General features: G+C 38.5%; 3 protein-coding genes across 15 annotated transcripts in view; 1 reads left to right on the forward strand and 2 right to left on the reverse strand.

The window, feature by feature from the left end:
• Positions 1 to 82: 82 nt before the first annotated feature.
• LOC143203641 (zinc finger CCCH domain-containing protein 15 homolog) lies at positions 83 to 1,890 on the reverse strand. Its single transcript, XM_076415890.1, has 6 exons — positions 1,702 to 1,890; positions 1,204 to 1,635; positions 939 to 1,148; positions 759 to 882; positions 538 to 695; positions 83 to 481 (listed from the first exon to the last, which is right to left on the reverse strand). Exons 1-6 carry the CDS (start codon positions 1,768 to 1,770, stop codon positions 290 to 292), a joined length of 1,185 nt encoding a protein of 394 aa, XP_076272005.1. The 5' UTR covers positions 1,771 to 1,890; the 3' UTR covers positions 83 to 289.
• A 245-nt stretch (positions 1,891 to 2,135) lies between these two features.
• On the forward strand, positions 2,136 to 8,337 carry Cdc27 (cell division cycle protein 27). Of its 4 annotated transcripts, none has more exons than XM_076415888.1 (14): positions 2,136 to 2,316; positions 2,509 to 2,584; positions 2,635 to 2,782; positions 2,914 to 3,318; positions 3,374 to 3,530; positions 3,606 to 3,728; positions 3,790 to 3,950; positions 4,456 to 4,600; positions 4,660 to 4,857; positions 5,742 to 6,068; positions 6,131 to 6,397; positions 6,747 to 6,924; positions 6,980 to 7,162; positions 7,231 to 8,337. In XM_076415888.1, exons 1-14 carry the CDS (start codon positions 2,293 to 2,295, stop codon positions 7,296 to 7,298), a joined length of 2,460 nt encoding a protein of 819 aa, XP_076272003.1. In that variant the 5' UTR covers positions 2,136 to 2,292; the 3' UTR covers positions 7,299 to 8,337. The 4 variants fall into 4 exon arrangements, with proteins under 4 accessions (XP_076272003.1, XP_076272000.1, XP_076272001.1 ...); XM_076415885.1 differs by having other exon boundaries at positions 2,142 to 2,316; positions 4,438 to 4,600; positions 6,980 to 7,171; XM_076415886.1 differs by having other exon boundaries at positions 2,142 to 2,316; positions 4,438 to 4,600.
• A 1,680-nt stretch (positions 8,338 to 10,017) lies between these two features.
• The window catches only part of ckn (CRK like proto-oncogene, adaptor protein), a 295,091-nt gene continuing 277,342 nt past the window's right edge, over positions 10,018 to 27,766 (reverse strand). For 8 of the 10 annotated variants that reach the window (XM_076415883.1, XM_076415880.1, XM_076415879.1 and 5 more), the window contains 8 exons: positions 18,113 to 18,300; positions 17,834 to 18,055; positions 16,640 to 16,852; positions 16,003 to 16,239; positions 13,708 to 13,890; positions 11,949 to 12,611; positions 11,699 to 11,886; positions 10,018 to 10,936 (listed from right to left, as the gene is read on the reverse strand). In XM_076415883.1, the coding sequence (XP_076271998.1) occupies positions 10,837 to 10,936; positions 11,699 to 11,886; positions 11,949 to 12,611; positions 13,708 to 13,890; positions 16,003 to 16,239; positions 16,640 to 16,852; positions 17,834 to 18,055; positions 18,113 to 18,300 (1,994 nt within the window). In that variant the 3' untranslated portion in view covers positions 10,018 to 10,836. The remainder of the gene's footprint in view (positions 10,937 to 11,698; positions 11,887 to 11,948; positions 12,612 to 13,707; positions 13,891 to 16,002; positions 16,240 to 16,639; positions 16,853 to 17,833; positions 18,056 to 18,112; positions 18,301 to 27,766) is intronic. The other 2 variants (XM_076415884.1, XM_076415877.1) reach the window with 1 other exon arrangement.

Here is a 27,766-nt window from a genome sequence, read left to right on the forward strand (position 1 = left end):
TAATAACGGGATTTGATAGGACAGTCGATGGAGTGCTCGTCTTCCCACCAGCTTGTCCGAAGGAAATAAACCAAACGCTCTATATTGTTATGTATTTTATTTAAAAATGATGCCTTTAACTTTTTTTATGTATTTACACATTATACTCGCATGGGTTCATCGAAACGCCTCGTGTATACGGCCAGTCCAATCGTTTACCACCTTCGGAATCGGTCAGTTTCGATGAACCCGGCTCGCTCCGCCCTATAAACTAACCTTTCGTATCCGATTGGCTGCGACGAGCCAATTACTAATCATTCAGCTCCAAGTCTTCGAGCTCCTCGTCCAAACCGTCCAGGTCCTCTTCGAGGAATAGGTTCTCGTTGATGGGTACCGCCGAGCTAGCGGTGTCGTCGGCCGGTTGTTGTTGTTGTGAGGTACTGCTCGACGGTTCCTCGGCCTTGAATCGGTCTTCCGTGGCCAAGGTTCCCGTACCATCCACCTATAACTCACGAAAATTACCACCACACCTTTCTGTAAGTGTTCGTTGAACACTACCTCCGAAACGTCATGTTCCAGTATATCAAGATTAATTTCCTTGTACTCAATAGCATCCTCTTCCTCTTCTTTGTACAGATTTGAATCAAAGGCTTCATCTCCATCTTCCAGATCATTTTCCATTGCCATATCAGGGTTGAAACTGAACATTTCTCTACCTGTGATCATTTAGAAACATTATTAATAGTCTGATGCTAACTAAAAGTGATTTTTTAGCGTACCTGATAATCCAACTTGTCTGCCTGCTTTATAATCACTTCTCTTTTTGTCCTCCTCTTTTCTAGCTGCATCTTTTTTCTCTTGAATTTTCCGTTTTTTCCAGGCCAAGAATGTTTCAAGAGTAATCTTTAAAAAACATTTATACCATTGCTACATAATAAATAAATATTGTTGAACAATACCTTGGTTTGTTTAGGTCCCAATGCAGCTCTTTCTTTCTCAATCAGTTCTTCCAAAGTGATTTCATCTTTTTTATCTTCCTTTTTACGATCTTTCTTTAGAACAAATCCTGGTGGTAATGCATGCCTATAAATACAGTTTTCTCCTGTGGGGCACTGCCAGAACCATCCATACTTTGACTTCTCCACAGCTTCCAAAAAGTGTTTACATATCTAAAACAACACATCATCCAATACTACCAAACATAAGCCAAATCCACAACCTTACAATGTCTGTTGTTGGCATTTTACCACTCTTCCCATGTTTTTTTTCTATAACTTCCTTCAGCTTATCCTCATCCCAATTTTCCATAGTTTCTTCCTCATCTTTATCTCGCATGTCAACATACAAAGATCTCTTCTCCGCTTTGCGTTCCAGAGTAAGATCATGAGAGAATTTGCATTTGTCACCTTTGCCACATTGACCTTGTTTAAAGAACGCACAAACTATCGATTTGGGATCGGCCCCCTTTTCTACTTTCTGCACCGGCTTAAAGAGAGACGCCAATTCTTTCTGTTCCTTGAGTTTTTGCTCTTTTTCCTGTTTTTTCGCGTTATCCTTTAGCGGGTGTACGCCGCCGGACTTTACTTGTTTCTCGACTTGCTGAATAAACTTCTGCTGTTTAGCGCCCTTCTTGTTCTTTAAACCGAAAGTTTTATCCTAAAATGGGCGTTTTAAGTTATGTTTAGTATTCAGTATGCTCAGATTAATTTTAATATAGCTAACCTCTATGACTTTCTCTTTTTTCTTTTGTTCGGTCTTTTTACTAGGGGCAGCAGCTTTTTTCGGCGGCATTTTTAAGATTATTAAAAAACAAAATAATTTATTAGAGCTTAAATAAGTATAATAGATAATAGTAATTTCTTAACAATCCACCATCCACATGGAGCGGTTTTTTAAGCAACTGTCATAATGACAATAAACAGCTGATAAATGACAGTAGGTTATTACCAATTGTATTTCTACCATTATTTTGTCAATAGCATTTATATACTTAATGAATTCATTAATTCTTTTGATGTGTTAAATATCATCCCTTTTGATGTGTTTTAAAACTTAAAAAAATTAATTGCTTCAGATGTAAATTTTTGGGGAAAAAATATTGAAAATGATTAATAAGTGAAAGGATTGAATTGGCGACATTGGAAAACAAAAAAAAAAACACATACAAAATGGCGGTTGACAGTTTAGCTTGTCTAGTACAATTAATAGATTTTAAATAATTACGGTCACTTAAGTCGGTTACAGTAATTAATATTTCCAATGAATATATAGAATGGTTCTCAAGTAGAAATTTGTTAAGAAAATTACCCCATAATGATAGTCCAGGAACCTGTGCAGGTATTTTAAGTTTGATTATGTTTATGTGTGTAGAAAATATAAACTGTTTTTAGTTATAATTTTAATAGAAATAGTCTATGATAGTTTGAACTATAAATAGATATTATTAACTTGACTTTTTAATTATATTTCTTACCAGTAGTGCTTTTTGGTAAAGAAGCTAGATGTATGTGTTCTTTGTTGTCTTTTTAGGCTGCTATTTGGCACTGTTTGAACCAATATGATTATTCTGATGCCATATTTCTCTCGGAACGTTTATACGCAGAAGGTAACTGTTGAGTTATTAAAAATTTCCAGACATTAATTATTACATTCCAGTTAAATCAGACGAGACATTGTTCCTTCTGGCCACAGCATATTATAGAGGTGGTCAAAAGGCTAGGGCTTATAATATCTTAGAAGAAAACTATGGTAATTCTACAAAATGTCAATTTTTATTCAGTACCTGTGCTTATGAACTTGGAAAGTAAGTTTGATAACATTCCATCCACTCAATGGTACTTTGATAACATGTTTAAAATGTAGTACTGATAATGAATTTTTATTGATAAACATAAATGGGTCTGAGTGTACTCAGTGTGTAATTATTTATTTCAGATATGCTGAAGCTGAATCAGCCTTGTTAGAAAGTGAAAATTATTCTTCAAGATCACTAGATGATGTGGTGAGTGATTTTGGCGATCAGGCAGCTTTTGTTCTGCTATTGCTTGGAAAAATAGCCTCGAGAACTGAAAGGAGATCCAGAGCGATTGACACTTGGAAGAAAGCTTTAAAAATCAACCCCTTTCTGTTTTCTGCTTTTGAGAATTTATGTGATATTGGTGATAAACCTAGTGCAAATAATATTTTCCAAATTAACAATGTCGAGAATATGTCAGCTTGTCATGGACATTGCGTCAGTAACGTGGAGAGTGTATTTATTACGGGTGATTCTAGTGAGAAACTTGAGAAGTTAGAGGCCTCTGTGGTTACACCACACCATATAGTAAATATAAACCCAAAGTAAGTGAATTTTAATTTACTGTCTCAGTTTTCATTGTTTTTTTGTTTTTTCTAGTATAAAATATAATCAGAAAGAATTATTTAGTCCCGATGAAAGTCCCTTATCCAGCCCCCTGTGTTTGTCAGGCATAAAGCCTATAGGAATGACGCGATCGAGATTTTCGAATTTGAAAACAAATTACAGGTTAGGTCAGGAGATCACTGTTCCTGAGGTAGGTTTGAAAATTGTTTAAATAATATTTATGAAGCTTGTCTTATATATATTGTATATGAATGTGTCTTTTTAGAGTCCAACTTTCGGTCAGTTCTTTGACTGTAGCTCTGGCGAATACAATGGTACACCAAATTACAATAACATCTCGCATTCAAACCAACCACCTATAGTGAAGAAGCTGCTGGCGCAAAAACAGGTGGGTCTCAATTGATTTTCAATATGGTCGAATGGATACATTTTGATTGGAACGGTTGCAGATGGACGTGGATCATTTAAACAGCAGATACAAAGATGCCCTTCACCAGAACTGCAAACCGGTCCTCAGTCAGTCGTCGAACGTGCCGGCGGCCAAGACACCGCCTCTTCCTCTTGTTCAGCAACCTAGTCAGAACGTCAGGCGGAGTTCCAGGTTATTTAGGTAATATTTCGTCGTTTTGTGAGATCTTATTGAGGGGCTATTCTGGTCTATATTAAAGGGTTTTCAGGAACCATTTTTTCATGGTGATCCCAACCCTACTGTACAAATCAAGTCATTTTTCATCTATTTTTTTTATTTTTTCATTTTTTAAAAGCAGCAGCAGTTGAAATTTTGTTATAAATCTAGTAGGAGTGAGAGAGATGTGCAGTTAGGGGTTTTTCACCAAATTTCAAGTAAATTAAAAAGAATGAAAGAGAAAACTAGTTTTTTGAATGTTGAAAACAGACAAATAAAAAATCTAGACCAGTGTAACGCCTTAATTGTCCATTAAAATGTAATTTTTTGGATTTTGATGAGTATTGTACGAATGTTGTGACGAAAGGATGCCTGCGAAACATTAACGTCACGAACAGAGACACTAACACAAACAATTTTGCTTGATCACCGGGTCGAAGGTTAAAGGGTTCATTTCTTGTAACTTTTACAGATTTCAATCATTTTTCAGTTCCTACTCGGTGAAGGAAAACAATAAGTCCCCCACCAGGGCGAAATTCGCCACGCCCAAGTCTCCGTCGCGGAAAACCAAGCAGCGGATCGCGAAGAACCTGGGCAAGAACGCCGGCAGCAACGAGCTGAACAACATGAACAAAGTAAATGTCTTGCCGTGTTGTCGCTTTTCGTACACGTTTTTTCTCCCCATTCGTTACAGCACAACATTGAACAGGAAAAGTCCGAGACGGTTACGTCGGAGAGCAAATCGGAGAAGGGTTCGATGCAGAACACCAGCTGTCTGCAGCAGGCGCTCACCCTCCAGAGGCAGAGCGCGGAGGGGCTGATGACGTTGCTCCGGGATATCGGCCAGGCCTACTTGGATCTGAGCAGTTATAATTGCCAGTCGGCAGTGCAGGTGAGTCACGTCGAGGGGGGAACTCTGAAGGGGTTACGTGCGATAATGCCGGTCCATGTATTTTGCTACATCGTCTAATTTTATTCTCGTATTCTGGACGCCGACGCGTTTTTTTTAATGTTGGTGCAAAAGCAAACATATTTTGATATAGGTTCTAGTTCCTTGATAACTAAACAAGGAAGCTGTGCTCCTATAAACTACAAATATAATAATGAAAGTAACATTTTAATGATGGATTAACAAAACTGGTTATTTTTCATTCTTAAAAATATCAGACGGTTTAATTGGATTTTGATTGGTCTTTTACAGTTTAATTGTTGCTAAAAATATATAGCGATATATACCATAATCCCCATATATAAGTATAATTTACACAATCTGGCAACGTTGTGGACGGATTTAATTTGATTCTGATCAGTCATCTACAATTCAATTGTTGCTAAAATATGTAGTGATGTATACCGTAATCCCCATACATAAGTACAGTTTACACGATTTGGCAACGTTGTGGACGGATATAATTTGATTTTGATCAATCTACAATTCAGTTGTTGATAAAATATATAGTGATGTGTACAATAATCCCCATATATAAATACAATTTACACGATTTGGCAACAGTACGAGCTGAAATATAAATGTTTTTGAATATTTTGGTAAGATATTTTTCACCTAGCAATTTTAACAGTTGATTATTAAACTTGTTTGGATTTAATTGGATTTTGATCAACCTTCTACTGTTTCATTGTTACTCTATACAGTATAGGGACGGATACTCTATTCCTTAGTTATAAATATGATCTACACAATCTGGCAACGCTGTGAACGGATAATTTTTTAAAAGATCCTTGTGTTCTCACCGAAACCATTGTTATGTGTTTCAGGGCTTCCTCAACCTCCCCATCAATCAAATGAACACCACCTGGATTTACTGTCAGCTGGGCAAGGCCTACTTCGAGATGACCGAGTACGAGTCGAGCGTGAAGTACTTTCAGAGGGCGCACGAGCAGGATCCCCACCAGCTAAACTACATGGACGTGTACTCGACGGCACTGTGGCATCTCCAGAAGGAGGTAGCGCTGAGCGCTCTTGCCCAGGACCTGGTTAACATCGATCGAAATCATCCGGTGACTTGGTGCGTCAACGGAAACTGCTTTTCCTTGCACAAGGAACACGACACCGCCATTAAGTTCTTCCAGAGGGGCGTGCAGGTATGAAACCCTCATCTGTCTATGTTTTTCTCGCGATTTAACGCTGGGAATTTTCAATCAAGGTCGACCCCAACTTCCCATACGCCTACACTCTGCTGGGCCACGAGTATATCAGCACGGAGGAGTTGGACAAGGCGTTGGGTTGCTTCAGGAATGCCGTGCGGCTGAACCCCATGCACTACAACGCGTGGTTCGGCATCGGTACGATATACTCGAAGCAGGAGAAGTACCAGCTGGCGGAGATGAACTTCGCCAGAGCGTTGTCGATCAATCCGCATTCTTGCGTTATTCTGTGCCATATTGGAATAGTTCAACATGCCCTCAAACAGGTTCGTTGTCATCTGGAAGTTAATTCTTATCGGAGTCGTTACATCTTATCCATTACTAAAAGTGTTTTATCATTAAATTATTTTGATGATAATAATAAAGAATGTGTTTGAGCTCAAGATATTTCAAAACACACTGAATTACAGATATTTTTGGATGTAGATCAATCCAACACAGCACATTACATTCACTCACAATATTTAAAGAACTATCGTAATATAAAACATATTGATATATCATCATTTTTAGCAGTTTATTTGTGACCAATAGATAGACTGTTTCCGATACAGCAATAAAAGTTGAATAATAACAAGTTCCGGAGTCAGTATAATACAAGTTCGTATGTTGCAGACTGAAAAAGCCCTAGCTACCTTCAACAGAGCCATAGAGAGTAACCCTAAGTCCCCGCTATGTAAATTCCATAGGGCTTCGATTTACTTCGCACTGGGCAGGCACATGGAGGCCCTGAAAGAACTAGAAGAGCTGAAGGAGATCGTACCAAAGGAATCTTCCGTATATTACCTGATAGGTACGAGCCTCCGGTACCGCACGCACTCGCATTCCTCAATATACCGTTGTTTTAGGAAAAGTCCATAAAAAACTGGGCAACACAGACCTCGCGCTGCAGCACTTCAGTTGGGCCACGGACCTGGACCCGAAGGGCGCCAGCAACCAGATCAAGGAGGCGTTCGACCCGGCCATCGGGCGCAACACCGTCTCCGCCGAGAGCCCCACATCGCCCACCCTGGACGAATACCCGTCAGAAAGTAATTCAGGTGGGAGGGGAGCGAGATAGGGCCCCGGTTCTAACCGTTTGACTTCCTTCTCATTGCAGGGCAGCAGGGCGACAACATGAACTTCGAGGGATTACCGGACGACAGCGAGGACAGCACGTTCGAATAGACGGTTGGTATTCCCGATTCTCGTCCTGATATTGTTTCGGTTTGAGTCTCCCAGCCCCGGGACCCCCGGCCACTTTCTTTCCGCTACGAAACTAGTATTATATGGGATTTAAAAACAAGTAAAGTTTAAAAAAAACGCGCTCCCTTCCCCGGACGGGGTGTCCGAACAGAACCGCAGGGAGACCAAGTATAATTCTCCATTGTACATGTTTATATAAATGTTTACGTTTGTATTGAAGCGAGATTATATAAAACACTATAAATAACGAAGCGAGTATTCATTCATTCTGTTCAAAAGACCTCGACAAAGTGCAATATCAACGAAAATCCTCCGGAACGAAACCACATTCCAGCGTCTGTACTCGCTTGGGGGGTACTTCCAAGGGAAAATATATAAATAACGGCTTTTCCAAGAAGAGTTGATAGTATTAACTTTTTAATCCCTGGTCTTTAGATCAATAAAATAAACAGGTCAAGAGAGCCTACGACATCCTTTGGTATATATACTCGTAAGCCTATTGGATATAAAAAATAATGGTGACACGTTCATTTTTATAATAATTTGTTCGCTATTCTTTCGATATAGTTTTCCTGCTATGTTTGATTTTATACAAAGTACGGAGCAGTCTGAATCCTGAATGATACGAAGACCTGCTACACACACATCGATGTACACAAAATGTTCAGTTCAACTGTAGCCAGAAGTGTTCGAATAGTTGTTAATTTAGGTGTACCATAAGATTATATTTGCGATAAAACAGAGTGTTCTTGTGTTGTCTTTTAATATTAACGAGAGTTAGGTCGAGGAGGAGAGAGAGAGAAAGAGAGAGAGAGTTTATTCTGGATAAGAATTTGTTTATTTTTTTATTAACGATACAAATGCAGATGTTATATATATATAAGATGCATGGAAATAATAGACTGGATCTGTGTATATTTTTTTGTAATATATCTTTTGTTGTTGTAAATGTAGCATCTTGTGGGGATGCCTTATTATTTCAAAGCAAGATATCCTTTGTGTAAATAAAAAGTATTTATGAGATGGTCTTTTGTTATTTTTCTATCGATTTTTCTTCGTTATATTCCCCGTTTCCTTATGACTTTCTTGAACGTTTCTAAAACAGAGCTGGTGGAGTGAGTAAAACATTAGAAAGCTCATTCATATACTTAACTTTTGAACTAGGAATTAATGGTCTAAAATTGAACAAAAAAAATTAACAGGTCAGTAATGCCGTGGACACTTTGATGTAAGACTAACCAAAGTCAAATGGCGATACATTCATTTTGTTCACGATTCTTTTATACATTTTTTTAAGTATCGGTTTTTACCTTGAAAGTGTGTGTTTGATATAAAGTAAGGAACAGTCTGAATTCTGAATGAACACGAAGACCTGCTACACACACATCGACGTACACAAAATGTTCAGTTCAACTGTAGCCAGAAGTGCTGAACTAGCTGTTAATTTAGGTGTTCCATCAGATTATATTTGCGACAAAACAAAGTCCTCTTTGTGTTGTCTCTAATATTAATGAGAGCCAGGCCTAGGAGGAGAGAGACAGAGAGTGTTTTTTTGATGACTTTCTTGGACGTTTCTAAAACAGAGATGGTGGAGAGAGTGAAACATTAGAGAGCTCATTCATAGACTTAACTTTTGAATCAGGAATTGGTATTTAATTGAACAAAAAAAAAATGAACAGGTCAGTAATGCTATAGATACCTTTTGGTGTAAGACTAACCAAAGTCAAATGGCGATACATTCATTTTGATACTTTTATATATTTTTAAGGATAAGAATTTGTTTATTTTTTTATTAACCATACAAATGCAGATGTTATATATATAAAATGCATGGGAATAATAGACTGTATCTATGTATATCTTTGTGTAATATATCTTTTGTTGTTATACATGTTGTATCTTGTTGGGATGCATTGTTATTTCAAAGTAAGAAATCCTTTGGGTAAATAAAAAATATTTATGAAAGAGAGACGGTCTTTTGTCGTTTCTAAAACAAAGAAATGGTGGAGAGAGCGAAACATAAAAAGCTCATTCATAGACTTAACTTTTGGACTAGGGATCCTTAGTCTTCGATTGAACAAGAAAAATTAACACGTTAGTAATGCCATGGACACTTTTTCTAATAAAAGTCTAATTGGGATAAATAATGGTATACATTTATTTTGATTACAATTGTTTCCTTTAGTTTTCTTAATATCGGTTTTAATCTTATATTCCCCCGTTATATATAATATACCGTGAATTTTTCTATTTTCTCTGGACGTTTCTAAAACAAAGAGATGATGGAGAGAGCAAAATATAAAAAAGGTCATTGATAAACTTAACTTTTTAACTAAGAATACCTGGTATTTGATTGAATTTAAAATCATAAACAGGCCATGGACATCCATATAATTTTCTTAAAAGTATCTGTTTGCTCGATACAAAGTACATATGAGTTGTGAATGGTTATATAAATCTCTGCTGTCTCGAATAGAAATAAGAAAAATATGTATATATACAAATGGCAAAAGGAAAGGTACAAGAACGAAGTCCAAGGCGTGTGTGCATGTTCTAAATTGTTGTTTTAAGGAGAGACAGTTTTTTTGTTACATCTAGATGAGTTTTCTTCGTAGCACCTTCAACATTCTCCTGGGCATTCCTGAAACAAAAAGGTGCAAGGTGGAAGAGAGTAAAACACAGAGACCATCCAAACGCCAGCTAAATGCACTTTACTTTATTTATTTAAATCTATAGTGTAACAATTAATCAATATAATTAGAAATAATAAACTGAAATCGATTGAAAATCCTGAATATAACAGCTATAATTATAGGAAGATGCAGATTATACATAATTGCGAATATAAAATATTAAGTAGTACGACGTCTTCGTCTTCTTTTTCTTCTCTTTCGTTCGGCTCCGGAACCCGAGGACCGAAAGGAGGGAGGGGGAGAGACGAGTACAAACGGAATTGTTACGATAATCGGATCGATCCCCAGGTCCAGAGAGGGTGGCCACTAGGTTCAGTTTATGGCAGCGGGAACCCCTCCCTCACCCCGGAAGTCTTCTTGGCGTTTCCGATTGAAATCAAGATAAAAACAAACGAGACTTACCGACTAGCCTTTAAAATAAAAAATATTTTACGTTATGTATATTTATGTATATATATATAATCGGTGTAAACGTAGTAAAAACACCAACTAGCTCGCTCTAAGCGTCTGCTCGACCATCTCTAAAACGTATACTAAAAAAAGAGTCTCTCTGTACATTGTCTTCTCTCGCCGTCGTACCGTTTATTCTTTCTTTCTCCCAAATCTATGTACAAAAGGTGCGCGTCGCTCGAGGAAGAATCGGATTTCGCGGCCGCCTGCGATGTTGTAAACGCGTCGCTCTACAAATTTACATCATCTGTACAAAAATATATCGGCGCCCTCCACAGCTAGCTCTGTCTAAGGGACGGGGGGGAACGCCAGCCGCCATCCTCGACTGTCGCCGCGAACGGTACGTGGACGCCCGGTCTGATTTTTGGCTCAGTCTTCTATTGCTGTCGCTTCTCCTCTTCCAACATGGCGTCCAGCTCGTCGGTCAGGTTGGCCAGCATGTTGCCGATGTCGTTCAGTACATCGACCGATTCCGATCTGAAAATCGAGGGGGTCTGGTTAATGCTGTCGGTCTGCTGCTTAGAGAGAGAAAAAAAAGAAAACAAAATAAAGACACGCTGCGGTTGCTTTTTATGGTTATGACTGTTATCTACTGTTATAGCAATAACGAGCTAGTAATGGTGATCTTAAAAGAAGGAATCGTCACCATTGTAATGGGGGATTTGCCAGCAAGTTGGACCCTAGGGCTGTAAATATTTTTTGTGTTACAAAAGTTAAAAAATAATTAAATACAGGAAAAAACATTTGCTTGATGATATGATGCTTGCGAGGGTGTTACATGTTGCAGTAGCAACTGACTTGAATAGTTTCTAAACGGCTTCCTCCTGAGGGTTTTCAGGAAGGACGGGTCGATATTGAAATGGAATATATGGTTCAAATGTCTGCCAAAGTTCATTATACCATAGTATTCTACCATACATATATTGAGTACTAATAGTAGTATTTATAATTTTGGAAGATGTAAAAAATATGTCTTATTTTTTAATTCTTGATGAATAAAGTTGAACGTTGTCTGAAGTTGTGCCCTATCAGTTAAGCCCATGATTATTATCCTTCATTAACCCCCTCTCATAAATTTGAAGACGGTAAAACAATAGCCTCAGTCTGTTTCTAATAACCACTAGCTACAAACATGGAATAACGAAGCTGCTAATAGTATTGTGTGCAAAAAGTGCTTGAGAATCAAAGCGAAAAACCTCAGCGTGCTTTTGTCTTCTCGCCTCAGGACCGGTGTCTTACCTGTTGCGAGTAGCCGCACTCGAAGCCCTGCTAGGGTTCGGCGATGGGGACGGATGTGGGGGGAGCCCGGGGCGGGACTTCGGCGAAGAGAACTCGGCCTGGCGTCCGGCGGTTCCAGCCCGGGTACGGATCGTACCGGCGTTCTCGTTGGCGAATGGCAACGAGTCGGATTCTGTGCTCGAACTCGACTAGACATAAAAAATTTGACGTGTATATCGATAATTCTCGTACAGATTCATCGGAACAGTACCTTGAAACTGGCATCAGATCCGTTTCGGTGCTGGAGCGCCAACGTCTTGATCAGTTCTTGCTCCTCCGCGCCCCAGCTCTGCGACGAGTTCATCTTGCCGGGCGGAGTGCCGGGGGCGGGGGGAGGCGGCAGGGGTAGGTCCCCGCCGCTGTCCAGCGATATGCTCAGGCTGTCGGAGCTGGGATAGGCGGGCAGCGGTAGTGGGCTCGACGTCTGGACGTGGTGGACCTCCACCGTGGTGGTCTCCTCGGCACATTCGCTGTCGCGCCGTTTCGGCGGGTTGGGAGGTATCTTTTTGCCCATCATCGGGCTGCCGTACTGCACGTATGCGCCGGGCAGCGTCTTGTACTGCGGGTTACCGTACTTTTCCGGTTGGAACTGCGGCTTTTCGAAGTCGGGGAAGGTCTCGCGCGCCTTCGCGGGGATCTTGGCGATGGGACGGGGCCGGATGATGCCGCGGGGACGGGGCAGGGTGCCGCCGCCCTCGTAGAGCAGCGCGGTCTCGTTGGTGGGAGTGATGTCGCCGTCGTCGTAGGACCGCACCCGCCAGCCCGCCGGCTGCTGGTAGTAGAAGGTCTGCGTGTTGTCCGCCGAGAACGTATGGTGCGTCCTCTCCGTGGGATCCTCCAAGGACTCGAGCGATTTACCGCGTCCCGTACGGATCTGGAAGAACAATCAACCGCCGTTAGTCCACCAGCTTGCCTTAAGGTTCACCCTGTCCTGTACTCTTTTGTGCACTGAGCATGCTCAGATATTTCAGAATTCCTGCCTGAACATTTTGATGTTTGATGGACATTTTTGGACCAGGTAATATTTTTTAGGTTGTTGTTATGTTCGCATTGTCCTTCAATAACTTTATGATTATTTGTTACTTAGCAAAAAAAAAATAGCAGCAGACAATACGAAAATACGTCAGATTTATATTGTAGATTGATATGTAACAAAGGGATATTTATGTCACGATTTGAAAATAGAACTTGTTCGAAGATTATAGTAACTAAGTAAAGGAAATCTCTGATATTATAGATATTGAAAGATTGAGTTATTGTCTTAATAAATAAATAATTGTCTTATTTAGGTTAGTTGTTCTTTGTTTATATTATTCCATTTATTACAATTCTCTTAAACAAAAAGAAATATAAGAAAAACAATCAAATTCATTTCACACACTTTCTATTAACTTACATACATCTTACATTTACACTATTCGAAAAATTTCCTTAATATCTGAATGATATCTCCTTCAGATATGTTCAACCTTTCGTTAATCTTTTAAAATATCTGTAATATCAGAAATTTCATTCAAATAAGAATAAACGTATACAATTTTTTCGACAAAATGCCATTTTCGTTCTTTCTTTGAGTGTAATCTTCAAACAAGTTCTGTTTTCATATTATTTGACGTACATATTTCGTCTGCTGTTAATTTTCTCTATTAAGTAACAAATAATTATAAAAACTAATTGAAGAACAATGTAAACATAATATTAACTTAAAAAATATTATCTAAAATGTTTGCAGGAGCTCGACAATATTTAAGAGTACCAGACAGGGTGAACTTTAATGTACCCTTCGGTCCAACTCGTCATGTATTAACAGTCCGCGTAACTGCATCGAATATCAGTAGAAGCATTAAAATCAAAGGCCAATATTTACAATATAGTATAGAAAAAGTTAGTTTTATTATGCGGATTAAAAAAAAAGTTTAACTATGTATAATATCTACGCATCAACAGTAAGAAAAAGCATGCGGTAATACCTTGATGGGAACAATATCGGGACAGTACAGCGATTGGGTATACGGGGGCTCGTTAGGGCCCAGCGACGTGGTCATCTGTCTCGTCTGGTCGATCTCCCAGGGCTGGTGGAACGACCTGAAGGTACTGTGAACCTGGGGTATTCCGGGCGAGGGGAGGTCCATGGGCGCGTGTACCACCACGTCCTTACGTACATATAAACATGCAGCATAAGCAATCGGGTCGAGGTCGAGGTAGGAATCGGTTCTGTCAACATCTTTCACGGGGAAGCGACTAATGCTCGATCGAAGCCCCGAAACTTACCGCCATGACGCCAAAGTACAAAGATCCCTCTCGGTCTCGTGTTATTACTGATGCTGGGAGGTGAACATCGCTGAAGAACTGGCTATTAACCATGACGTGGCTAAGAGCTGATATGAAATGACATATCACGAGATGGTAACCAACCAGACCATATAAAATACATGAAGATTGCTTGAAACGTCTTGTATTATGGTTATCCAAAGATTAATCTAATAAAACCGTGTTCTCTGTTGGAACTCTGCACATAACGATGATTATGATGAAACAACTTTTGACAACAACGCATTCTTTTACTCCAATTGCATGTGGTAATGGAGGAACATCATAAGTCCTCACCAAAAGCTCAAATGTTTCCTGGAACATCACTGATTACCTTGAGAATGGCAAAACCATTCTTAGTGAGTATTACATGACGTCCTTAGATCGATTCATTGAAGGAATAAGAAAAAAATCTCTTAAACCTCACCTTACTGTCACAAATCGATGAAAACTATGGTCAACTACTTTACTATCCACCCTATATTCCAGATATGGTTCTCAGTAACTACTGACTCTTTGCAGGCTTCAGAATAATTGTTTGGCTCAAACGAAGAAGTGAAAGCCAAAGCTGAAGCTTATTTTGTACACAAAGACAAATATTTGTTCCAAAAAAGACATAAAAAATAAAGGAATGCTGGACTGAATGTACCCTATTATTTCTTACAGTTTTGAGGACGGTAAAACAATTGCTTTACTGGTTTGTTCATAGTAACCAAAGTTATGAAGATAGAATAACGAAGGTACTAATAGTATTAAAACTGGAAAAAAATTCTGGAAGAAACCCGTTAATATTCACCATTTATCTACTCCAGACTTGAAAATCATCAACAATAAATACTGTTCCAGAACAGATATTGTCCAAAAGTGTCTTTAAAACCTGTGTAAGCACTGAACCTACGTCATTCCCAGCATCATTAATAAGTTGGCAATACCGAAGAACTACATGGTGTTAGACTCTATCCAAAACTGAGAAGGACCCTCGACATCTACTGGTATTATTGGGTGTGTGAAAAAGCAATCCACGGTTTTTCTATTCTATTTTGTTGTTTAAAGTTTGGTCTACATTCATACTGATGTGAAACGACATAAAATGATAAATTATTGAGTTATATGTTAGTTAATTTGTATTTACGTTACAACCAACTATTATAATGATTATTATTATTTACTTTTATTTTTAATTTATTATTCTGGAGCATTATTCAATTCTAAAGTTGAAATTTATCTTATACATGTTTTCAAAATTATTCTATTAGCACAGAATTCAAAAAATGTAAGTATATGGATTGCTTCTTCACTAATTTAATATTCGCATTACCCCCAAAGTGGGCGTAGGGATGAGTTAATCGTTATGTTAGTTGAAGCAGGGGCTGAGCGGGGGGAGATATGGCGGTTAAGTAAGTCTCAAAGACAAGCGAGTAGTACTGGCAGAAAAAGATGTTGGCACAACTGGTTCCTTTCGGCAAAAAAAAAAGAACGAACAGGGGAAACGAGTAAAACGCAATGGCGCTTATAATTATTATCGATTATAGATAATCGATTCGACGTTCCACATCGTTCCGTTTCTTTTTTCCTCTTTAGGGATTTTTTCGTCACCTCACTCAAGGTTAAACCGACTAAACGGGGAGGAGGGGTGGTGAGGGGGTGGGATTTTACTCCGAACATGTTTTGATCGATGTGAAACATCTATGCTAAAGGACATAACAGTCATCTAAGGCTCTCTAAACATGAACTGAACCAAAACATGCTCGAAGTAAACAAAAAAAATGAAATAAAAGAGAAAGAGAGAGAGAGAGAGGTAAACAGAGAAAGTTATTGGGGAGGCTTTAAGCGCGAGCGAGATGTTTTTTCTTCGGCCTCGAACTTAAAACCCCCCACTTTGGGGAAACCATCGAAGGTTATCACGTCTCGTCTAAAACGACGGGAGGAGCGAATCACGTCGCCCGGACACTCACTTGTGTGGAGTAGATCCGGTTGGAGTCGGCGTTGATCCTCTTGCCGGCCTTGATGTCCTTGATCCGCTTGATGGCCAGCATGATCTTCTTCTGATGGCCCAGCTTCACGATACCGAACTCCTCCAGGTCCTCCCAGGTGAGCTGGGTCACGTTGTCGATGGTCTTGTACCCCTGGTCGATGAAGGCGTTGTAGTACTCGTCCAGGCGGAGAAGGTTCAACCATTCTTCCAGAGAGCCCTGCGAAATTCAAGAGTGTTACGGGACGTTGCGGTACCAGCGTTCGTGGTGGTGGCGGTAGGGATGACGAAAGATATTTTTCGACGATTTTTTCCGATATTAAAAAAATATAGATAGTTTCAAAGGAGAGTATCGAACTTTTCTTTGGAGATTTCGCCCCTTCATCATTTTCTTTGGCGAAAAGGAAAAAGTTCGATACTAAAATCTAGAGTTTTATTCCATTTTTAAAAACATTCTCTCATATGGTTATCTAACACGTCACGCTCTTTAATAATAGTGTGAACATATTTCCTGCATTCTCGTTTTGATATAATTCAAAAGAATTTTGCGGGAAAATATTAGGGTTGGGGTGATATATCGATAGTATTCGCGGTCGACATCCCTAGGTGGAGGTACTTACCGGAATGAATTCCGGCAAGTTATCCGGCAGGTTCAGTTGGGCGATCTCCGCTTTCAGCTTCTTCCGATGATTAGGCTTCTTGATCCCGATGGCGGTGAGGTCCTCTGGCGTCATCCTCCCGATGGTGGGCAGGTCGTAGCCCGCCGTTACGAACAAGGGGAAGTATTCCTCGAACTGCAGGTCGACCAACCAGGAATGGATTATATCTTGATCCTAAAAAGACAACGACAACGTTAAGCCCCGAGTGGGAATTAGTTTTGAGGGATCTGTTTTTTTTTCTGCAAAGATTGCGAAACAGTTTTAAGATACACCGAGGCAAGCGAGAAGTTCCAAGAAGATACCATCGCGAAGGAGTCATTGAATGAGCAAAAGTGAGGGTATGATGCAGTGTGTTTATGAGTTTTAACGATGCACAATATTAAGGGTTCGAATTTATTCGGCGCTTGCATGTTTTCTGGTCATTTCTTTACTTTAAAAATACTTTTAATGAGAAAATATTTTCCATCAATATCAACATCCATCATATTTGAACTATCAACATTACATTGCTATCAACTATTATTTTTTAACAGCAACATTTTTTATGTGGGGGACAAGGGAATGAGTAAAGCTTTTACATGAAAGAAAAAATTGAGTAAATTATAAGTAAGAAACATCTAAATTACTACGGTATCTTTGGACCAACATCAAGATTTGTAATCAAGAAGAAGTCATCTCTTATTTATTAAAAAAAACTATGTTAACCAAAAGTTTCATAAATTAAATTAATTACTTTGCCATATGTGTTTGTTATTGCTAGTTACAGGGGATAGATCAGGTAATATGAAAGCCATTCAATAAGTTACGTCTTGTTGCTGCCTGTTGAGAACAATGCTTCTAACATGCCAAGTCTTCTAAGTTATATTTCAATGGGAGTGATATAGCATACACAAAAGCTGGTAAAACAGCATTGGCGGAGAGGAATAGTGGCTTGAGGAGTACCAAAACATCATTCCTGGTCGGCACAATCGCCAGGCCTCAACATAATTAAAACAATTGGCGGGTACTTTATCCGTTGGAACATTCCGCTGAAAATTTCAAACACTACGAAGACTTATAGTTTTTTTTTACCTTATTAATAAATAATTATTGCATATAAGTCATATTATTTTGTCCATTCCCTGTAGAACCGAACTAAAAAATGGTACTACTCACTGGTACTCCTTGATGAATCATCCGTTCTATTCGGCATTGGTCGGAACCGATGGAACAAGAACTCAACGAGCATCTGGGACTGTTCGAAGAACCTATGGTACTCCTGCCGGCCGTGCTCATTGGATGGTATGACGCCCGGCCGCTATCCAACGAGGCGGTACTGTGCCTGGAACCGGATCCGGCGCTACCGCTGGAAGAACCTGGACTATCTCGACCTGGAGACTGTAAAAAGACGCGTCGTGAAGCAGAGATGAAGGAGGACGCTGTGGTCGGGCTAACCTGTGTCATGTCGATGCCCTGATCTTCCTGCAGGCTGAGCTGATGGTGGTAGTAGACCGCCACCTTATGGGTGAGGACCGCGCCGGGTGGGGGTTGACATGGGTATGTGAATGTGGGGTTTGGAAATATGGGTCCCGGCGATTTTCCCGTACTTCCGCTAACGGTACTGCCATAATCCGAATGGTCATCTGAAAAAAAAAGTTGGCTTCTTAGTATTACTTTAAAAAAACGGATGAACAAAATCTTTCCACCAGATCAAACTGTTAACAAAAACTATTAATGAAGTTTTACGTGCCGTTTTCGAGAAGATATTCTCACAGTACATGTTTTTTCTGCTCTTTGAAACTAAAAATTCAACCCACATTATTCCGCAACTGCCCTAATCGCCTGATTTAGCTCCGCCGCTTCCATCAAGCTCGTAAACTCAAAAAATCCCATTCAGTATATCCCCTCAGTTTAGTATTCAATGGGGGACGTCTTTGAACAGAAGAAAGAATTCAGAAAAATAAATAATTCAATAATCATCGATATTAATTTTTTTATATATATTTTAAAGTCTCCTTTTACCAACTAGGGGTTTATCTGGACTGGACCTAAGTTTAACGTGGGCTCCGAACCACGGTCCTCAGCATTAAGCCTACTCACTGACGAGTGACCAACTTTAGAAATCATCCCAGAAGACATCCGGTCTTACACAGCCTGGTTACTGGTGTGACTGGGATCATTTTCCTTGTCGGATTTTACACTCTTGTCTAGGACAATCACAAACATACATTTACGACCATGTCCCAGCAGGATTCGAATCCACGGCTATCGCAACAGTAGGAGGACCGTCGCATCGCCCTTACCATTGCGTCACCAAGACGGCATCGATATTAAATTAAATTTTAGGCTAGGAGATTTTAGACTAATAAATTAAAAATGAAAAAAAAATTAATAATACATACTACGAAGAACTTCAAAATTTCAATTAGCTATGAACCAAAGAATAATTAAAAATAATTAGAATTAGTTAAACTCTGATAACAATTATTTCATAATATGTAAGTTATAATAATTAAGAATGTAGAGACGACAACCTTAACCTTATATATCGGATTCTGATACTAAAAAAAATAATAAATGGAACTCGTTAAAGAATCAAGAAAGAAGGTAACTAAGTTAATCTAACAAATGTTATTCTTAAGTACTTATCAGTTCATATTCAATATATATAGAATTATATATTAGAACGTATTAAATACAAATGCAGAAAACGAGATGTAGTTAAATCAGTAGTAGCTACTTTCAGTGACGCCTTTCGGTACTCGGTTAACTTCGGCAGTTTTCGCGTCATAGTGCGATGTTGCCGCTATTCTTGTTTTGGCACTGAAACTCGTGAAATTTCTAGTATTACTGCTTTGTCTATATCGGATATTAAGCTATTATTTATATCTTATTTTTTTATTGTGTTATTTTCATTTTATCGTTATATTACACCATTTAGATATACTGTTGGTATTGTGTTAATGCACTTATTTTACATATATAGTTTAGTATTATAGTGTTAGTTGTTCTTTTATAGTTTATATTATACTACTGAATAGTAGGTAGTAAGGGTTAGTTATGAATATTGTCAAACCACCAAACGGACATTTGGGAAAATTTGATCAAGGTGAGTACCGATTCTATTATTTTTTAAAAATTTTCCAAATTGGAATCAATTCTACAGTAAATGCATTATAATTCGGAAAATAAAGGTAAAGGTGCTTTGTGTCAGAGACAAAATTGAACAAGACGTATTGAAACTGGAATCGATTGAAGATTTTGGAACGTGGAAAGACGATATTGAATATCTTAGTAAAAATTGTAGCACATCTAGATTTGTTTGTCATATGGGAAGAAGACATCTCTTATTTATTAAAAAAAAAACTATGTTAACCAAAAGTTTCATAAATTAAATTAATTACTTTGCCATATGTGTTTGTTATTGCTAGTTACGGGGGATAGACAAGGTAATATGAACGCCATTCAATAAGTTACGTCTTGTTGCTGTCTGTTGAGAACAATGCTTCCAACACGCCAAGTCTTCTAAGTTATATTTCAGTGGGAGTGACATAGCATACACAAAAGGTGGTAAAACAGCATCGGCGGAGTGGAATAGTGGCTTGAGGAGTATCAAAACATCATTCCTGGTCGGATTTCTTTTTTAAAGTTTTTAATATTATTTTGTGATGGAATGCATATTGCAAAATAAATTATATTTGTTATCATAGCTATTATTTTATTTTCTTTTTTCTTTCTATAATAAAAATAATTTTAAAATTAAATATGTTATAAGTTTGGTATTACTTTTACTACATTATATAGAAGATGATATTTATAACAATAACTTAACAAATCCCTGACCTGAGTTTAAAGGAATATTGTAGACTATTCATAAAGAAACAAAGAGACTACATCCTATATATATTAAATTCTTGAAATATACATATAATTTGCAAGAACCGGCAACGTGGCGAAATCAAATTTTTAGTGCACTTGCCAGGCGTTCCTACGTTCGTATATATTTCGGTTATAGAATTTATAGGAGAACACAACTATTTTCTTTTAATAACCAAGAAGAAGACGAGGGACAACTTAACTTCCTCCATCATCGTGGAATCCCGTTACCGTTTCTTTACCAGTCCTGTTCGACCTTGCTCGTCCTCGGCCAGCACCGAAATGGGACACCAGCGACCAAAAAAATGTAAAACGCGCTCAATCGAGACGAAAAAGTAAACGAACGAAAAGAGGAACAAGACACGTCTTCGGCTCGGTCGAAATTCTGCGCCCTATATGCGAGAGAGATTCTGTCGACCGGTTTGTAATATGCACGCGGCGCTGGGTGCCCTCTCGCTCACTGAGAAACTGGTCCTTACCATTTTCGGATCCCAGATAGAGATAGAATACGAGTACGAATAAGTATGTTTCTTTTTCGAAACGAAAATATTCCGAGTAACTGTACGAAGTCGGCTGCAGTGAGGATCGTTGAAATATTCATTTTCTTTGCTCGATGAAATTAACTGACGTAATTTCCATGGATATCTCGACGTTTTGCATTTCTCGTTTAAATAAACGTAGAAATTGTCGCCATATTTATTTCAGGCTGGTTTTAGTATACCGAGATTAATTTTAAGTAATGTCTAAAGCTAGAATAATGCATAGATTAACGGAAGGTAATATCACAGCTTTTTGACGACTATTTCAACATTGACAACGCTACAAAGCTTCGGTGTCGATGTGAAGGTGTCTGTTGGACTGACCCATGGCTTTTTATGCTTGGGGGGTCTGGTGTTAGATCCATTTTTCATTACCAGTCACAATGCACCACAGAAAACTGTTTTTTCTTGCTTACGAAGCAATAAACACGATGTTGAAATCGCTCGAAATGGAATTAATGCGGTATCTTCATTTTGGATCTTTCCTATCCTTTAATTTCCTCACCTTTAAACATATGGAAATAGTCGATTCATCAATTACTAAGCTATCTGGAAGTTTTTTGAGAGTTTGAACGAGATGTTCTAAGGAACAAGAGGGTATGTTTATATTAATTGAAAGGTGAGATGATTGAGACGTCAGGATATAGAGGTTTGGTTTAAGTTAGGGTAGATTTAAACCGTCAGTGTGTGAAATAAAATAGGTTTTGAAGTATAAACTCTTCCAATTACATAACTTGCAGAAAAATATATCAAAAGTAATATTTATAAATTGTTGTACTTATGCATGTTTAGAGAATTACACTATTTTGAGACAATCGAACAGACATTATTACATTACATAATTGGTAATAAACACAGGCAGTAACAGAAGAAAATAAGGAGAATTAACTCAAATCAAAATGACTTCACGACGAAACGTGAGATGAAAACATAACAACTAAGGACACAAGAACTAAACGTAAAAATTTCTTCCCAGCGAGCATTCTTTTGAGATCTGAGAACAGGGAATAGTCGCTGGGGGCCAGATCTCGAGAATACGGTGGATGAGGAAGCAATTCGAAGCCCAATTCATGGATTTTTGCCATCGTTTTCACTGACTTGTGACACGGTGCATTGTCTTGGTGAAGCAGCACTTTCTTTTTCTTCAAATACGGCCGTTTTTCGGCTATTTCGTCGTTCAAACGGTCCAATAACGGTATGTAATAATCGCTTGTTGATGGTCCTTCATTTTGCAAGGTAGTCAATGAAAATTATTCTATGCGCATCCCAAAATACAGACGACATAACCGTGCCAGTCGACTGTTGTGTTTTCCCACGCTTTGGAGCTGGTTCATCGTGTGCAGTCCACTCGGATGACTGTCGATTGGACTTCGGAGTGAAATGATGGAGCCATGTTTCATCCATTGTCACATATCGACGCAAATACTCGGGTTTATTAAGCTTGATCATCTTCAAACACTGCTCCGAATCATCAACTCATCGTTGTTTTTGCACTTTGCGCAGAGCTTTCTCATAACCAAATATTCGTGAATGATATTATGTACACGGTCAGTTGATATCTCTAAAGTGTCCGCTATTTCATTCAATTTCAATTTACGGTCATTCAAAATCATTTTGTGGGTTTTTTTTTAAATGTTTTCGTCGGTAACAACCTCTTTTGGGCGTCCACCGTCTTCGGTGCTCATTTCACCACGTCTAAACTTAGCATACCAATCCTTGGTGGTTGATTTTCCTGGCGCAGTGTCCGGAAATTCGGCATCAAGCCAAGTTTTTGCTTCAACTGTATTTTTTCCCTTCAAAAAGCAATATTTTATCAACACGCGAAATTACTTTTTATCCATTTTTTTCCACAATAACAATCTATAACATATATATATATATATATATATATATATATATATATATATATATATATATATATATATATATCAATAACATAGACAATTACAATTAATTAACAATAATTAAATTAATTAAATTAAATGGATTAGGCCTCTAGAGGACACCATTACATATAAAACGCTCATAGAACTCTGCTTCATATGTGGTGCGGAAACGAATTAATAAAATAACCCTAACCTACAAACTATTGTAGCTGTATAATTAACTGTAGTTTGTCTGTCGATAATATATGAATTAGATGTACTTATAAGTTCATTGTTATTTTGGAAGGTTTATATATTGTTTTTCTATATCGGTACTTTCTACATAATATCTTCGAATTATTATAATTTGCCTGAAATGCCAAAGACAAAAAGCATCTGTACAGTTTTGGTTTTTATAGATCATTTGGATTATACCTTTTCTATTATTCTATAATATGTTACATTAGAACTCAAAGAATTAAGGATGTGATAACAAATAAGCTGAAAAATTCCCGGTCTGACTTTATACCGATCATCCTTCGACGTTTCGACTTCATCCCCTCACAGAACCGACTTCATCCCCTCACAGAACCGAATCGAACTGGTACTGCGTGAATTAGAACGACCTTAACGGCGACAGCGAAGCTTATCGAGACCTCAACGTATCAAAGAAATTCCAACGGCGTCATCGGTGGCGCTCGCGTTCTTCCAACGACGATGTTCCGCATCTGGTGTCCTTTCTGGCCGATTCTTTGCGCGTCCACTCCAGAAAAAGACAACTTCAAACGGGAACGGACCGAGGCGAGGAAAGAAAAAGAACGCTCATCGAGTGGATGGTCTCTCGAGCTGGGGGAGGGGCGGTGGGGGGAACTATGGGCCGGCGGGGATCGCAACTGGCAGTGCGTTCACCCTGCCTAAGGCTGCGTTCACATCGTTGGCGCCATTTAATGTTCGGATGGTCTAGGTCGGGGCGCAGAGACCAATCTCTCGCGACTTCGGCGCGCGGCGAGAGAAAGAGCGGCTTGTCGTGCTGTGTGTGGTCGTAAAACAACCAATAACGTATTTGGGTCATTGGAATTGTTTAATCCGCATTGGTATTTCATGTTCTGTTCATCATATGTAGCAATCTGCTTCTTTAGATCCATTACTTAGTTCTAATCATGACCGTCTGTCTGTGTTTGATATTCTGCCTATAACGGGTCAATTGCAAAGTCCCCGACCTGACACATAGACGGCGCTACTAGAATTAAATCAATATGTTTCTATCGGATCATTAGTTCGAGAATTATAGCATTTTGCGTGAAGCAACTTTTGTTACTGTGAAAAAAATGGGTAAAAAGGAATTTCGCGTGTTGATAAAATATCGCTTTTTGAAGGAAAAAAAACAGTTGAGCAAAAACTTGGCTTGATGCCGAGTTTCCGGACACTATCCCAAGAAAATCAACCATCAAGGATTGGTATGCTGAGTTTAGACGTGGTGAAATGAACACCGAAGACAGCGAACGCAATGGATGCCCAAAAGAGGTTGTTACCGACGAAAATATTTAAAAAAACCACAAAATGAATTTGATGGACGGTAAATTGAAATTGAATGAATTGGAAAACACTTTAAAGATATCAAGTGAACGTGCACATCATATCATTCACGAATATTTAGGTATGAAAAAGCTCTGTGCAAAGTTGGTGCCGCGCAAGCTCACTTCTGACAAAAAACAACGACGAGTTGATGATTCGGGACAGTGTTTGAAGATGATCAAGCGTAATAAACCCGAGTTTTTGCGTCGATATGGGACAATGGATTAAACATGGCTCCATCATTTCACTCCGAAATCCAATCGACAGTCTTCCGATGCGCATGGAATAATTTTCATTGGCTACCTTGAAAAAGGAAGGACCATCAACAGCGACTATTACATAGCATTACTGGACCGTTTGAAGGACGAAATCGCCGAAAACGGCCGCATTTGAAGAACAAGAAAGTGCTGCTTTACCAAGACAATGCACCGTGTCACAAGTTAGTAAAAACGATGGCAAAAATCCATGAATTGGGATTCGAATTGCTTCCTCAACCACCGTATTCTCCAGATCTGGCCCCTAGCTACTATGTCCTTCACCTGAAGAGGTGATCGCCGAAACTGAGGCCTATTTTGAAGCAAAGGACAAATCGTACTACAAAAATGGTATAGAAAAGTTGGAGGTATAACGAATAACGGTGTCAAACTCGTCGAAATTGGAATTTGAATTTAAAGAGATATTTTAGGTTAATTTATGGCTCCAAGAAAATATATTCTACATACAATATATTCTTGAAATATACATATAATTTGCAAGAACTGGCAACGTGGCGAAATAAAATTTCAGTGCGCACGCCATGCATCCCTATGAGTAAACTCTCGTCCAATTCAATGCCTTCTTGACAAGGTTTTTTCGAGTATTGCGCCGAGATAACGGTGACCCTACACTAGTCAATTTGTCCGGCCGCTTTGCTAAAGGTTGTCCCACACGCGGATGAATTAATGGTGAGCCCATACGAGGCGACGTGTCGTCCATCCGCCGGTACGTGGGAAACCGTGCGAGTCGTGATGCTTCAAGGATGATGCATGTGGTGGCGTCCCGATAGATATGTCGTAGAGGTCGTTTCAATTAACCGGCCAGATGTTCGCCCGCTCGTAATCGTACAGTACACACACACACATAAGAGCATGCTGAAAAATTTACATAAACATTTTTTTCGGTAAACGCCCGATTAGTTGGAAACATTCGATGTGCCGGAACTGGACAAATGTTGGCACTGAACTTTTTCTAGGGAGGGGGGTCTTGTATGTGTCGCGATCTAGTCATCGTAGGAATCGAGATGCGACCTTGATTACGAGATAATCTACAAGCATAATGAATGAACGAATAAATGTCTAACAGTCCATGGAGCTGCTTCTAATGTTTTATTTCTTATTTCATCAGTTCTCGTTTCTCTTCATGCTTTACTCTGGTTTTCCATCTGAATCTTGGCCTTCTTATCTTCCTTATTATTTTATTCTTTATTTTTCTCATTATGTTTATTTTTATTTTCTTCTCATAGCTCATTTATATTGCGCGTTTATTATCTGTCATTTCTATTAATTGTTGTTTTCCTAATATGCACTATATGTTACTATTGGTTTCATTTGTTTATTTTGAGATATTTTTACTTTTTAACGATTATTTGTTCGTGCTATTTTAATTTATTGATATATAATTACTAATTGTTGCCCATTAACTAACAATTTGACTTTACAGTGACTTAAAGCTAGGTACTTATCTTGGAAGACTCATTGATCATTGGTTAGTCTTTCCTACAATATAACTACAAAAGATCACATAGTTTGTTGTGAGCACGCTGCTGTTAACATGGGAATGGAGTCTTTCCTCAGTCTTGTTGCGAATCGCCCGATTTCCTCTATGACAGTTGGAATCCGAATGTCTCGGTGTAAGTAACTGTTCCTATAGTATCTTGGTACGTTCACAATACTTCTCAGGACTTTGTTCTGAAATATTTGTATTATGTTGATGTTACTTCTTGCAGGACATCCTCATTCATCATGTTGATCCTCAACATCTGACCATGTAGGTTTTAATATTAACTTATTGAGTACGAATCATTTAGATTTTCGTCCAAATAAAGAGAATACTTTTTGTTGTTTTTTAGTTTTTTTGTTGTTTTTGTAGTATGTTATTCGAGTTCCTTTCTTTTTGATATACTGCTTCTAACAAAGCCTTGCGTCAATATTAATACCAAGGTACTTAGCATTATTACTGTACATGATAATAGTGTTATTCAAATTTATTGGTATATGAACAGTTTGGTTGTAGCTGAATACAATATTCACTCATTTACTCTCGTTGACTTATTCTCCATGTCTGAGTCCACTTATTTATATTATTTGCGTGTTGCAGTATTTTGGTTGTTTCTTCGTTATTGTTTCCAATAGCAAGTACTGCAGTGTCGTAGGCAAATGTAGCCATAGTAACATTTACTATTGGTGACCAAAAACACACTTGCGATACACTTACTTTTGTTTCTTTCATTGTTGAGTAAGGTTTTTCTTGTTTAACTTTAAACATACTTCCTGATATGTAGGAGTTTAAGAGTTCAATGGTGCTTTGGTAACATCTTGTCGCGTTTATATATGAGTCCCTCCATGCCATACCTATGCTAAGTCCAAGAATATAGCTGAGCGCGAACCTTTTTCTTTTGTCATAGTGCCAGCCTTCTTTAATTGTTTTTATAAAACAATGGTACACACGAGGGTCACTATTTATATTTCGGGAATTGGCAATACTGTTGTCATGTGAGTCCATCTGACATCCATTGTAAAGACATTTTTGACGATATACGTACTCAGAATATTTTCTCGCACGGACGCTATTTGTTTATTTTATATTTAGTTGAAATTTCTTCTCGGCAAAAAATAGAACTGAATCGTGAACATTTTCATGCGATAATTTTTTTACGATTTTCGACGTGGATTATCACAACAAGAGTGCTTCAATCAACTTAATTTGACTTTTGGCGATGAAGCTCTATCAAAAACCACCGTGTATCGCTGGTTTAGTGAATTTAATCGTGGTCGTAGTTCGCTGTCAGACGAGTTTTTGTGAAGGTCGTCCAAAATCGGCTGTTGTGCCAGAAACCATCGATGCTGTGTGCGAAATGATTAAGGAAGATCCTCAAGTCACCTATTGTGAGATTGAGGCATCCCTAAGCATTAGTTCCACCAGCATATATGCGAAAAAAAGGTTCCCACAATTCTGCTTGCTTCTTCTGCTGTTTTGCTGTATAAGTCAATACTTGG

The sequence above is a fragment of the Rhynchophorus ferrugineus genome, unplaced genomic scaffold, assembly GCF_030347505.1.
Source record: "Rhynchophorus ferrugineus isolate W39M unplaced genomic scaffold, kcgeb_rfMv2 rfM10, whole genome shotgun sequence".
Lineage (NCBI taxonomy): Eukaryota > Metazoa > Arthropoda > Insecta > Coleoptera > Curculionidae > Rhynchophorus > Rhynchophorus ferrugineus.

What these genes read in the sequence shown, in the direction of transcription:
- LOC143203641 (XM_076415890.1), bottom strand. Translation starts at nt 1,770, where the DNA reads ATGCCGCCGAAAAAAGCTGCTGCCCCTAGTAAAAAGACCGAACAAAAG. An exon ending in CAGACAAGTTGGATTATCAG is followed by an intron (nt 696 to 758) that starts GTACGCTAAAAA and finishes AAATGATCACAG; the next exon opens with GTAGAGAAATGTTCAGTTTC. An exon ending in TGGAACATGACGTTTCGGAG is followed by an intron (nt 482 to 537) that starts GTAGTGTTCAAC and finishes CGTGAGTTATAG; the next exon opens with GTGGATGGTACGGGAACCTT.
- Cdc27 (XM_076415885.1), top strand. Translation starts at nt 2,293, where the DNA reads ATGATAGTCCAGGAACCTGTGCAG. An exon ending in CGGAGTTCCAGGTTATTTAG is followed by an intron (nt 3,951 to 4,437) that starts GTAATATTTCGT and finishes TAACTTTTACAG; the next exon opens with ATTTCAATCATTTTTCAGTT. An exon ending in CCCGTCAGAAAGTAATTCAG is followed by an intron (nt 7,172 to 7,230) that starts GTGGGAGGGGAG and finishes TTCTCATTGCAG; the next exon opens with GGCAGCAGGGCGACAACATG.